Source organism: Periplaneta americana, chromosome 9 (assembly GCF_040183065.1).
Source record: "Periplaneta americana isolate PAMFEO1 chromosome 9, P.americana_PAMFEO1_priV1, whole genome shotgun sequence".
Lineage (NCBI taxonomy): Eukaryota > Metazoa > Arthropoda > Insecta > Blattodea > Blattidae > Periplaneta > Periplaneta americana.
Window position 1 is genome coordinate 112,340,549 of NC_091125.1, and position 14,320 is coordinate 112,354,868.

The following is a 14,320-nucleotide window of genomic DNA, read 5'->3' on the forward strand; positions in this document are numbered from 1 at the left end:
ACAGACAACAAAATTCCTTGGTCATATAGTCTACTTGGCACAAGACTATGCTTTAACAAAACAGTGGGCAAACACAAGTCAAGGAATATCTGTAGATGAGGAAGATAAATCTATCCTCTGCTGAAAATGAACTTCAATTCTTCCCAACATATAGCTAGAAATGCTACCACTATTTTCATATTTCACGTTCTTTTTCTTAAAGAGGGAGAGACGTGGAAAATGATCAACATGTCCCTATTATAAACAAAAGCAGAATGGAATTTTATTTATTGATTGATTAAAGTTCTCGTTAACAATTTGTTAAAACCATAAAATTTACTTAGTCTTACATTAAAAAAGTGTAAAATTGTTAAAAAAGGCATATACCTTCGACAGACGGCCCGTTTCAATGCTATGTCACGTCATCTTCAGTGTCTCTTGAACCACTGTGGTTCAAGAGACACTGAAGATGACGTGACATAGCATTGAAACGGGCCGTCTGTCGAAGGTATATGCCTTTTTTAACAATTTTACACTTTTTTAACGTAAGACTAAATAAATTTTATGGAATTTTATTTATTTTTCTAGTAATGAAATAAGATTTAATTGTCCACCAAAGAAATTTGTATCTATAAAGTTCAATGCTGAATTACTAGAGAATGGTTTCTAAACTGAGATTTGCTGTATATTTAATTAAAGATATGTAGAAATCTGTGAGAACTGCAATTAAGTAATGAAAAATAAACAAGCAATAACGCAAAACTGTGAAACTGAAATAATATATCAGAATGAATGCCGTTAAAGATGGGGAACAATGCAATTCAATTTCTATGTAAGACTAGGTAGGGTTGGATTATTTGGAACAAGCGTAATTTCCTATATTACACAACTTACTGTTGTCATCACTATCAAACAAACCAGCAACAAATGCATGTCCCTTTTATATTACAAATAATAAACGAAACATGACAAAATAGTCATGTAATAATACATAGTCATTCTATCATATAATCAGGGTTACGTAACTCAACTTTCCAGATGCTCTCCAATCTCAGAAATGAGTTATGTAAGTCATTGCCAGAAGAGAAGACCAGAAGTGACGAAATATAATCTTGTGGGGGAAAAAAAAATAATGAAAGCATCCCAGTGGAGTCTCTCTTGCATTTTCACAAGATTTCATGACATGATCCAAGTCCGAAAATCAATATCAATTTGCAAAAGCTCTTTAAGGAAATTCTTCAAATTCTTAATGAATTTCTACCCACACTTAGTTGCTATGTCAATGGAATCAAAAGATAAAGCAGGCTATAATACAAAACAAATCAAAGATATTACCGTAATTCTTATGTAATCGATGACAAAAATAAGAATTCATAAAGAAGTAACTTCAGCGTAATTAAAATAAAATATTCTTGCAAACTGTAATCTGTAACAGCACTATGATTAACAGTACAACTATTGATTTTATAGTTCCAGAAAATATTGCACAGATTTCATATATATACAACATGAATGTGTTGCAATTCCATGGATGATTTATTCAGAGCTCTAGGAAACTAGCTTCCTTCAAATATATATAAAAAACTTTACTACGAGCTAAACAATTTGTGGTGTCATTTATGTGACTAGGATTGTTCAAGAGTTAACTAATTTATCAAACTTTCTATGCAGCAGACTTCTAAATAATATGACCTTTGCATAACTGAAAATTCAGAGGTCCTACAATATTCAATGTCATAATACGAGTATAATTGCTATATAAAACACTCTTTAAACAATGTCTAAAAATTAGAATACTCTCATTTTTAGTATGCAAAGTTTTCAATATGTCTGATTATTTGGATTGATAAAGGAAGATGGTGATCAAACAAATAAAAGCTTAACTATGACAAAGGTATTTCTCGCCTTCTTAACATCCATAATGTTGTACTTACTTTTCAATGTCTCCAGGTATGCTCAACTGTGACAGGGAGGAAATTTTATTACACACCAAGGAGTCTTATTAAAATTAAGTCTTCCTACTACAAATTATACATTTCATCACAATGTGATGGTGAAATAAAATTTAACCTAAATTCTGAAAATATTACTTTCTCCTCTTCCTGGAATATTACTTACTGGCAATGAAATGTGACATTATCATCTGCATATTCCACGATAGTTTCAGAACAATCGACATACTTGCTTGTCACATATTATTGCACAGTTATTCACAACCTTTGAAGCACCAAAATACCAGGAAATAAACATGTTGGCAGTATTAAAACTATAAAGTTGTAGGAAGATTAAACAAATAAATACATTTTCTCATTACGAAACTGACAAAATTGCATACTCAGTAAAAAAAATGCAAATGTATGAAGACAGGGGGAAAAAATCAAAAAGTGATTATACGCAATGGCAATAGATATTATGACATATCGAATTTTTTTATAAAAAATTTTTTTACATTTATCTCAATGTCACTTAAGAATCGAAGCTCTTATTTTGATATGATGGTCATCTTCTTCCACACTATTACTTAATGTAATTTACATATACCTACATTCAAATGAAACAACCCTAGTCATAATGTTACAAATTGTTTAAAACAAACTATCAGAGAGATCAGTAATATTGCATATTGCCTTGTAATACTCAGTCTAATTCAAAAACATAAATATGAATGCACAAAACATCAAGTTTATAGAATAAATGGACCTTTTATGCCTGTACATATATTAAATGATACTAAGAAAACCAAAAGTACTCTTCTATTTTTAAACATTATGCATTATGTTGGATATATTATAACATAGGATGTAAAAATATATTTTCATCTATCACTTTGGAGGGCATTAGACCTTTCAATAGTAAATAGCTGCAACTTACACAGATAAAATAAGTGTCTAAAAATAAAATAAACTCTTTTTATATTTCTTTGAGTTAAAGTCGTCGGAGTAGATTCTAGTCAACAGGGTGTGAAACACAATTCCCCAGAAGTGTTCCTTACACCTTCAAATATTTTATCTATATTTATATTACACTGAAGTACTCAGAGGTTTCTGTGTTAAAACCAGTCTTCTGATGTTGTACACTCTCAATAACAAATATGTCATCAGAGCATAAATGTGAGCATTTCCAGCAATTAAAATTCTTTGGTACAAACAAACCAGCACATCAAGATATGAAACAGAGACAGTGGAAACTATTGCTGGCTCCCCATCCATGCAAAATGCAAACACATTCTCGTTGGGCAAGATACACACATAAGATAGTGAGACTCACAGAAGTCACTCCTTTCCTACATGTAATATAATAACTTATTCTCAATGTAGTCCACGGGTAAAATTTACAAGCGTAGGAAATACACGGAGGTAACAACTAAAAGAGAGTTCTGACAATATAAAAAATAGCAGGGGTAAAAAAATATCAGAGACATTATTAGATTCCAATAGAATAGAGTATTTTTTAAAGTTCAGTAGGACAATTCTTACCAACTACACTTTTCCTTAATTATTTTATTTGGTTCATAGATCTGCATCATATTGCAAATCTTACCTTTTATGCTAATGGACTGTTTATGTAATATCATATTCCCTATTGTGCGAGAATGACTAAATTCAATGAATGACCTCTGTCTGCAGTGGGAATACTGAATTCTCCAATCATTATAGAGTGGGATTAAAAAAGGAGCAAAGTCAGATACCGACACACTATGATGGAGCATGACTGCTCCTACGCCTCAGGAAAGCCCTTCCGTTCATAGGATATACCCTGGCTAGCAGGATGAGGGAGGACGCTAGTGCCAGACGGACCGGGGCTTCTCTGCCACCAGGAAGTCGCACAAACACTGTTCCAACTGCAGCCACTCCATCATCTGTGGGTTCCACAGCAACGGGCCGAACGTCACCCACAGATGGGGAATGCTGCTTACGTTGCTTCTTCCTGTGCGGAGACTGAGAGGTGCCGGCTGTGTTAGATAAGGAAACGGACACGTCGTCATTATCGCGAGAAAAATCCAACAGTAGCGTCACTGTTGCAAATGGACGTTTGGCCATATGTAGCATTTCCACAACGTGACGACGTCTTGCACGGCGCACATCTGCAGCCTGCTTGGCCTTCCATGCCACAACACACGCAGCCAGGAACAAAAAAAAGCAGGAGAAAAAGACAGAAAAAAATACAAAAAGGTCAATATGAAGTTGGTCTTGGCGAAAAAATACCATTCCGTAACTAGAACGAGGCGGTGAAGAATCTCCGTCCTGCAGATTTGGTCCCACTGCTGTCAGTGCAATGTAGAATCTTGTTGAACCCAAATCATGGCGGTCATGAGGAAGAGTCAACACTAGGCGGTCCTTCAGGTTCCGAACCATTAGGAAAGTATTCTTCTGAGTAACAGTCACGAAAGTTGTGAGGCCGCGCGCTTCTCGATCCATCACCTTGTACACGTTAGGACTCAAGTGATCGGTATTAGTAGTTCGGGTGGTGGAACCGTTCGGTGCAACTTCATCATTTCCAGTATTAATTTCCACGACATTGAGTCTTGTAAGTATACCACCTGATAATTCATTATACTCCTCATCCCTCCAATGGAACTTTGGATCTATCTCGACCTGTAATACAATAATTTACGTGTACAGTCTCAGCAAGACCTCAGAAATAAGCAAAATTCTGTGATGTAACATTACTAACCGTATGAGCTCCTGTGGTGGTGTTAACATTAACAACAAAGGTGTCATCAGAAGGGCTCATGTATAAGTCCAGAGCTCCTTGAGTCACGTCCACAATCACACGGATATCAACATTCATGAATCGAGGCTGGACAACAAAAAAGACTGTCTGTCCAGGATGCAGTGGTCTTGGTTTCATTTTACAATCCTCTGCGAAAAATAAATTGCATCAACTTACAAGTAACATTGCACAGACTGAAAGCTTTCAATTTGAACAAGTTGTTTATATTTATTTATTAATTTCTTTGTATAAGAGATTTAATTCCCTAGGCTGGAGGATAATTTAAAATATTGATCATTGTTAATCTAATACCATATTAACAGTATAGGTCCCACACCGTGGCGTCGTGGTCTAAAGATCCTGCCTAGGTCTTGTGTTACGGAATGCGTACTGGTTCGAGTCCTCATGGGGGAAGAAATTTTCTCACGACATTTCGGCCAGTGTATGGGACTGGTACCCACCCAGCATCGTGATGTACTTGGGGAGCTGCGATAGGTAGCGAAATCCAGTTACGAAAACCAGCTGTAACGGCTGGAGGGATCATCATGCTAACCACACAATACCTCCATTCTGGTTGGATGATCGTCCACCTCTGCTTCGGCATGTGGATGTGAGGCCCGTAGCCGGCTGGTCGGTTATGGTCCTTCATGGGCTGTCATGCCTCGGATTGTTGTTTGTTATTGTTGGTATGTAGGCTGACCAGATTTTTATGGTCGACAATTTCAAGAAAAATCACAAACGCTTATCTAGACACTCTCCATTGAAATGTTGCATAAAATACACGTAACAGCAAATATAATGATAGAACTTCGCACACTAAATTTGTAGAGTATCTTAACTGTTTTAATTACATGCATAAACACACGTAACTCCTACACATAAATATAGCCACTAAGAATTCAATTTCAGTACTGACACATGCATGGAAGTCTTTCACATAATATGTACACACTGAACTCTAACACACACATTTTACAAGTACTTGTCTGAAGAATGTATCTTTTTAAGGATCTGATCAGTCCCATACAGCTTCACACTAAGTTCTTCACATGAGATATGAAAGTTTGTTTTCACTTACAACAAAGCTTTAACTGTTTCAATTTTCATTCTTGACTTTTCATCAGTCCAAATTGAGTTCATCATGGAGAAAAGTCTTTCAAATGATAAATTACTGACTGAAAGACACATGATTAATAACACTATTTTGAGAAGATTTTCATATTATAGAAATTATACATTCACACACGACAAGAATAAATAATAGCAGAATACCACAAAAAGTATATTACTATAGACCACAAGGGAGAAGAACTATTGGAAGACCACTTAAAAGATAGAGAGAACAGATTTGAAGTCAAATGTTGAAGATGGAACAGGTCCAAGAGTGCCTAAAGCTTATGGTGATGATGATGATGATAATGATGATGATGATGATGATCATGATGGTGATGATGATGATGATGATGATGATGATGATGATCATGGTGGTGGTGATGGTGGTAACTGACAATCTTTCAAAAAGGTGTGCATTAATGTCAGCAAATTTACTATCATTTTACAGTTTCCTCTTATCCTATAGCTTAATTTGATAAGTCACTCTATAGTTTAAATCGACCTCGCATTTCCAAAAGTTGATTCACAGGTCTTTCCTGTCTTCTTCTTTTTGGTACATAGCTTCTTAAAACTTTTGGTAGTTTTTTTTCGTGCCATTCTGTCAACATGCTCAAACCATTCTTTTTATGTTTCGATTTTTTTTAATACTGCAACTACTTTCAATTTTTCTAAAAATATCTCTGTATTTGTTTCCTGATTCATTCAAGAGCAACCTGTCGTTCTTCACAGGTATTTCATTTCTGTTGTTCTTATCTGATTGTCCTGTTTTTGCTACTATATATGGAGAGCTAGTGTATTATATAATTTTAATCTAGTTTTATTTAGGGTTTTCTGGGGTTTAAACATGTTACTACGCCTTTTACTTTCATATAATTGTTTAAGTTATAGCTGATATGTTTTTCCTCCCTCATATAAAATCAAATTTTCTAAACAGTTGAAAGTATTCACTTGTTCTGCTTGTTTACAGATGACTTTTACTTCTTAATGTATTCACACAGTCTAGTATATACAGTCACGAAGCTCAATATGTAGGGAATATGCATTCATAGATAGTTGCTAACCACTAGGATCGCTACTATTGTCTCATCACAATGCGAAATAGTACTGGCACAATCTATTGTTCCTAGTACCCTGAACAACTCTAGCTTCATGACTGTATATACTAGACTGTGGTATTCAGTCCTTTAAATGCCACTGATTTTGTTTTCATCAATGAAAATTAATTCATATTCTCTTATAATTTTGTTTGATCTAAATGTAGCTTTCTGTAAGTTATCTTCTGTATCTGACGCTATTATTGGTCATCTGAAAGTAATACAGTACGAAGTTGAATATTTCTAGAGAACAGAATATCTGATATTTCTTCGTTTTGCCACTTTGTTATTATTTCGTTCATGTATATGTTAAGGAATGCTGGAGAAAGGAAATATTCTTGGCACACTACTCTGGCTGTCCTATATATATGTAGTACCCATCTACATGCCATGAAATGATGATAAATGAGAAGACATAGGAAGGAAGGTGAATAATGAGCTTCGAAAATAGCTATGATTGTTTTAAGATTACTGAAATATCAATGTTATTCACACAAATATAAGAAAAAAAATGAAAAACAAAAATACAATAATGACGCAACATAGACACGCGCGCGCGCACATGCACACACACATCAAAATAACAAGGAAAAAAACCCAAATTATGGCATTTAGAGGAAAGTTGCCAATAAATAAAGATAGATGTATTAAACACAAAGAATGACTATGTAATGAAATTGTGACAGTGAGATGAGTCCGAGGATTCGTCATGGGATTACCTGACATTTGTCTTATAGTTGGAAAATCCTCGGGGGAGAGGGACCAATAAGGTAATCAGCCCAAGTAATATGTGCAGTGAAGATGATGATGAAAAATAAATAAATAGATATATAAGGTACAATAAATGAACAATAACAATCACACAGGGTTGGCCCAAGGGGGAAGATGGACACCACTAAGTGGGGGGGGGGGAGGGGGGAGGCTCAAGCACCAAAAGGACCCGGCCTGATTTTGTGATTTCTTTTTAAGGAGAGGAAGACACAAAATATTCACAAAGCTTTTTTTACACGGAAAAAAAAAAAATCCTGTTAAATTACATATTACTGAAATAGTAATAAATTATGTTTTCAACAAGTTTTAAGAAGTAGGCTATGGTTGAAAGGTTATTTCCTTCTTTGTGGGGACAATGTAATGTAATTTCCTAGTTCGTCTTAGTACTGTGGTTAAATTATAGAATTTCTACATTCATTAAAATATTGGCGAGGAGAAATGACCACGATAAATGTTTGTGGGGGGGGGAGGGGGAAGGACGCCGAATCACATATCGATTATGAGATTTTGCACATTCACACATATGCATACATAACCTTACCTAGTTGTTTGGCATCAAAGCAGAACTTGTAGTCAACAATCATTTGACGGTAGCATTGGTGACCATCAGTTGGATTTCCCATGTAAGAATCACGACACTTGGAACATTGTGATTTCCAACACTGATTAGAATTTTTGCTATTGCTACAAGTGGCATCGCTTTCTGTGTTGTTCTGGCAGTTACATTTTTCTCCTGTCACAGGATCACATTGATCTCCATGTCCGTGGCATTCACACCTGTTACATAAATATTATCACACATTAGAATAGAAAGCTACTCAATCAATATGAATGTGAAACTTGCCAATAACGGACATCTTTCAGGAATAAGAAATATCCGTTATTAAGAAAATCAAACAAGTTGTAAACACCTATCACAGCACTATTCAAATACAGTACGGTATATTATTAACTAAAATTCTTTATTTGAAGTCCTTATTATGCCACAGAGATTATTCAGGCTATTCCATCCGAAATATAGAGAAAATTGACCTTGCAATTTTTAAATAGAATGAAACTTTTTCTGTCCGTTGACAACTGTGATACAATGCTTTGTGCAAAGTTTGAGGCATCAGAACTTCATAGTGTTTAAATTAAAAATATTTAAATTTATCGTATTTTCATAAAATTATCAACTTTAAACTGTTGTGGCTCCGAAACCCTTTCACCCAGTGATCAAAATCATGGTTTATTTTGATGCTGAGAAGTTAAAGTTTATATTGATATGTAAACAGTTTTTCTTACTTTTTATGGAAATGGAGGAGAAATTTAGCTAGCTTTATCACAGGTTTTCATAAACACAGGAGTAAAATGACGCCCAATGCTCGCTTATCTTCATCTCTCGGCCAGTTTGTGCGGTACTGTGCCGTTCAAGTCTAGGAGTGTGAATATAATTTATTTAATACCCTCGAAATTTATTGCCGAGCCACTAAGCAGACAATGCCAAATCCCTCTTAATAAAGCAAGGTTTTTTCTCAATATTTTTTACATTTTTACAAATGGACAAAAAGCCTAAAAGTAAGTAAAATCAGATTATCTGTCTGTCTGTACACAATAAAAATAAGGATTACCTACCAAATGTCAGCTTCAAAATGAGCTCCCGTTAATGTTCTGCAGTAAACGGTTCCAGAGTTCTGAGCACTGAAAGAGGCTTGTTTTTATAAAATACGCTAAATTTGTCACTCAATAGTATGAAAACCGTTTGATTTTCGATAGTATATTTTTGAAAATGCACTCTCCTCAGCACCTTCTATAAATAGGGAAAAAATTAGAGTATTAAAAAAATGCGAGATTTTTCACTGATTGATTTCATATGGAATAGCCCATTCAGAAATGAATGGTTGAATAAGAATAGGCACACACTGCTATCTAGTCAATTCAAATCTCACACTGTCTGACAAGACCTGAACTCTGCTCCCTTTAGTGAGAAGTTGTCATGTGACTAAATTACGGCACTGTCTCTATATCATTAAGAATTTCCTATTAAAATTAAGTTTTTCACATCACTAAGATTATACCAGGTGGAAGGGGAGATGAATCTGGAAGGAGAGTTAAACATAAAAGTCTAATATTGTGGTCGTATGTAATAGGTCTTTTTTTTTTTTTTTTTAGATATTCATACAAATAAAAGCAAGTGGTAACACTATAACACGTGTTCACATAACATTAGCAGTTGAGTCGTGAAATTATGTACATACGTAACAGCATGAAATATTCAATAACCTAACACATCACAGAGGGACATTGGTGGCTGTGCATTTGCTCCTTCCCAACTTGTTTCTACTATCACTGAATGCACAGCTATCACGTCTTTCTGTCACACACTTGCTAAGTATAGATTGTACCATGAGTGTAGATTTAAACTTGTGAGAAAATTTTTTGATGTAAGTGTCCCAGGAAACTTTATAAGAAGTTTTACACTACTGGTTCGGTGTTGGACAAGAAGAAAACAGGAGGAGGACTGCTTTAACAAAAAAGAAATTGAATGATACTGAATCATCATTCGAAAGAAGTCCAAAGGGAACAGTGTGTAGTTTCACGTAGATCTGGCATACAACAAAATTACTGAAATTACGACCATATAAGAATTAAGTGGTTCAAACACGTTACGCTTATATTTATGAAATGAAAACATACTGCCGACAAGGAGAGCGATGATCCTCAGAACCACGAAAGTTTCCTGAAATGCATTCTTCACATTTATCACCAGTTGTACGGTTGCCACATCCAATACAGCGAGCATCTCTTGTTGGTCCCTCCTGTAGTAATTTCTCTAGTTCAGCTAATGGAAGATCAGCCAGTGAGTTTTCAGATCCTGTTGATAAGAACTACAAAATACATGTATTAGTTGATGTTCTCTTGATTTTAATTTACAATTAATATATGAGGGACTCACAACCAGAGTGGACCAAGTCAACCAGTGATCAATTTGTGGATTAATACAATCTCGGATAAAGAAAACTTAGATTTATTCATTGCGATAACAAACCAAGTCCATAACTCATTTGTTACTCCATGAGGGCTGCATTTCCTATGGAAGTTGGAGGTTGCTAAGCATGAGCCAGGAACTTTAAGACTCAATTTCTCGAAATTATTCCAGAAGGACTTGGTCCACTCTGGTTGTGAACCCCTCATATAACATCAACAAAAGTTTCGTTTTATCTATGCTTAATCAGTGTTTCATAAGCGACTCATAAGGCAACTAAGCCATAAGATAATGAGGTAGGGTGGCCAGTTCCTTTCCCCCTCCATTGCATACATCTCTGACTAGTAACATATTATTATTTCACATAATCAGACTTGAGATGTAGACAAAAAAAATTACTCTTCCTCTGACACATATCGTCATGTGAGATGTACTGCCTGATAATAGATGTATCAGTTAGAACTTCAATCAGAAGATTTTAGATACCTAGAGAAGAATAAAGAAGTGTATGTAGTATTTGTGGACCTAGGAAAGGCTTTTGACAGAGTGGATTGGAATAAACTGATGGGGATCCTAAAGAAAATTCGAAGTCAGGATAGGAGAAGAAATGTCAGAAGGAAGCAAAATTGAGAGAGGAGTACATCAAGGATATCCTTTATCACTTACCTTGTTCAACATCTACTTGGAGGATTTAGTAAAGAACTGTTTTCAGAACATGGAAGGAGTGATAACAGGAGGAAGAAGACTAAGGTACATAAGATTTGCTGATGTTATGGCACTGCTAGCAGAAGAGGAAATGATACTAAAGAATATGCTACTGGAGCTAAATGACAGCTGTGAGCAGTATGGGATGAAGGTAAATGTAAATAAGACGAAAAGCATGGCCATAGGAAGAAAAATACGCAGATAAACTTAAGAATTCTAAATGAGGCAGTAGAGCAAGTGGACAGTTTCAAATACTTGGGGTGTACTATAAGCAGTAACATGAGCTGCTGCCAGGAAGTCAAAACGAGGATTAGCAATGGCCAAGGAAGCTTTTAATAGAAATGGGAGCATCTTCTGCGGACCTCTGGAAAAAGAACTAAGGAAGAGACTAGTGAAGTGCTTTCTATGGAGTGTGGCTTTGTATGAGGCAGAAACATGGACATTACGACGAAGTGAAGAGAAGTGAATAGAAGCATTTGAAATGTGGATATGGAGAAGAATGGAACGTGTGAAGTGGACAGACAGAATAAGAAATGAAGCTGTATTGGAAAAAGTGGGTGAAGAAAGAATTATGCTGAAACTGATCAGGAAGAGGAAAAGGAATTGGTTGGATCACTGGCTGAGAAGAAACTGCCTACTGAAGGAAGCCCTGGAAGGAATGGTGAAGAGTTCGAGGTAATAGAAGATATCAGATGATAGACGACATTAAGATATATGGATTATATGAGGAGACAAAGAGGAAGGCAGAAAATAAGAAAGATTGGAGAAAGCTGAGTTTGCAGTGGAAGACCTGCCCTTGGGCAGAACACTAAATGAATGAATGAATGAATGAATTAAACTGAATATATCCAGCTCTATTTATATATTTAAACTGGTTTTTTTCGGCCCACCACTGATCACATCATCTCTACTGACTCCACTTTTCATTCAATGTTCCTTTCCTTTCTTTCCTGCATAAATAAGCACAAGCAAAAGTTTCTTTTGCTATTTTCTTAAATTTTTTTATGTTTTAATATTCTTCGTATTGATACACACACGGTTTGAAGCTTGTTTAATTTTTTAATGATATTCTTTTTCAGATAGTAGACCTATAATATATTAAAACCTTGATAATTAAACTATGATAATAATATTCCTCTGATTGAGGTTCTGGCTGATATGTACATCTATTATCGGGCAGTACATCTCACTTGACAATGTGTCAGAGGAAGAACAATTGTTTGTATACAGCTGAAGACTGACTAGTGTAATATGTAACTAGTCGGCGATGTATGCTATGGAGGGAGAAAGGAACTGGCCACCCTAACCCACTATCTCCTGGCCTAGGTATCACTTGTGAGATTCAGACCTGTCTTCGAACAGTTGTCTAAACAACAACAATAGTACTGCTCAAAGTCTTTTAACATACGCATTTCTCTTTTCCAGCTTGAAATACCATTCTTTTTGTTTTAGAAAATAAAATTTTCATACTAAAATGGAATCATTTGATTAGCTGCTCCTACGAATTCGTCTTTAGTCACAAAACATAGCCTGATATCAGAGAATAAAACAATATTTAAAATTGTATTACTTATTTAAAAATTTTTAACCAGAAGGCTTGAGAATGTTTACTGAGTTCAACAATATAAATGTTACTTAAGTTGAAGGCAAGAGGAATCCTTGAATTTCTAAATTATTATTTTTCTTTCCCAATTGTTGTTCCTGCGTCAATTCTAATCTTCTAACCTTTGTGTTCGTGCACAGAAAAGTCTCTTTTAAATTTCATAAAGCAATCTGCCTGTTACAATTTCATGCATATTTTCAATTAATAAAAATGCACGTAATACCAAGTGTACATAAATTAATTCCTGTAACAGTTTTTTCTGGGAAATAGAAAGGTGCATAAATTTGTTGCGCGGAAATTGTGCAGAAAGTATTAATTTTTGTAGAGTCCCTTTTGTATTCCAGTGCATTATGTGGTTTCTCCGACTCCCAGATACAAATTTATGTGTATTTACTTTACCAATAAGGTGATAAACTCAGGAGTCATCACTATCTTTAATAGTGGCACTGCCATGCGACAGGCTGATGTAACAACTTTCGTGTGTAGAATTAAAAAACTCCACAGCTGGTCTTTTGTTACATGTGGGATACAAACGCCTATTGTTGCTTACATAGCCATACAAACTACTTAAAATTCCGATATTATTTTGTGTACAACCTGTATTTTAAAATGTACATGGGAAAGCAATATTATTATATATATATATATATATATATATATATATATATATATATATATATATATAACACTTTCAGTATTAGTACTTCAAGTTACTGTACATTAGTAGTTAACTATACTGTCTGTGTAGCATTAAATTTGTATTGTTCCATTTCTTCAATGCTGACCGGTAAATACCTTTAAGTAATTTATAAGCATTATATATTCAACTAACATGTTTGTTAATATTTTTAATGTTCTATATAATAGTCATATTTGATATCTCCTTTATATGCCATGAAGGCGCATCAGGGCAGGGGGACATGGAAATATACCTAAAAAATGTCAAGCAATATTTCGGCGGTTCGTGCAATACTGGGCAGAACTCTAAGCACAACCTGTTGCCATCATCCAGACTGTAGTGAGTTTGAAACACTTGGACATGTGCTTGGATAATGCCCTAAAGGCGAGCTGTTAATCAATGCTAGACATCATCATGTATGACATGCTTTGGCGACATCGTTAAAAACTTTACATTGGGAGATTCATGAGGAAGTACATTGTGTATCATCAGATGGTTCTTTTAGATGGGCAGACATTATTGCTATTAACGGATGCTTAAAACGGGCTCTTGTTCTTTACCCTACTATCAGTTTCCAAAGAAACCTAAATCAGGCCACCAAAGTTGATATTGAGAAGAAGTCTATATATGAACCTTGTCTGCCGTATCTTTCTCAAAAGTACAACGTCCCTCTTAAACAATGGTCTGTCATTAGTTTG

At 35.1% G+C, this 14,320-nt stretch overlaps 1 protein-coding gene across 3 annotated transcripts in view; it reads right to left on the bottom strand.

Moving 5' to 3' along the window:
- Nucleotides 1-426: 426 nt before the first annotated feature.
- Nucleotides 427-14,320, bottom strand: part of Megf8 (multiple EGF like domains 8) — a 100,770-nt gene continuing 86,876 nt past the window's right edge. For all 3 annotated transcript variants that reach the window (XM_069835632.1, XM_069835633.1, XM_069835634.1), the window contains exons 40-43: nucleotides 10,347-10,537; nucleotides 8,212-8,447; nucleotides 4,654-4,841; nucleotides 427-4,574 (exon numbers count right to left, since the gene is read on the bottom strand). In XM_069835632.1, the coding sequence (XP_069691733.1) occupies nucleotides 3,675-4,574; nucleotides 4,654-4,841; nucleotides 8,212-8,447; nucleotides 10,347-10,537 (1,515 nt within the window). In that variant the 3' untranslated portion in view covers nucleotides 427-3,674. The remainder of the gene's footprint in view (nucleotides 4,575-4,653; nucleotides 4,842-8,211; nucleotides 8,448-10,346; nucleotides 10,538-14,320) is intronic.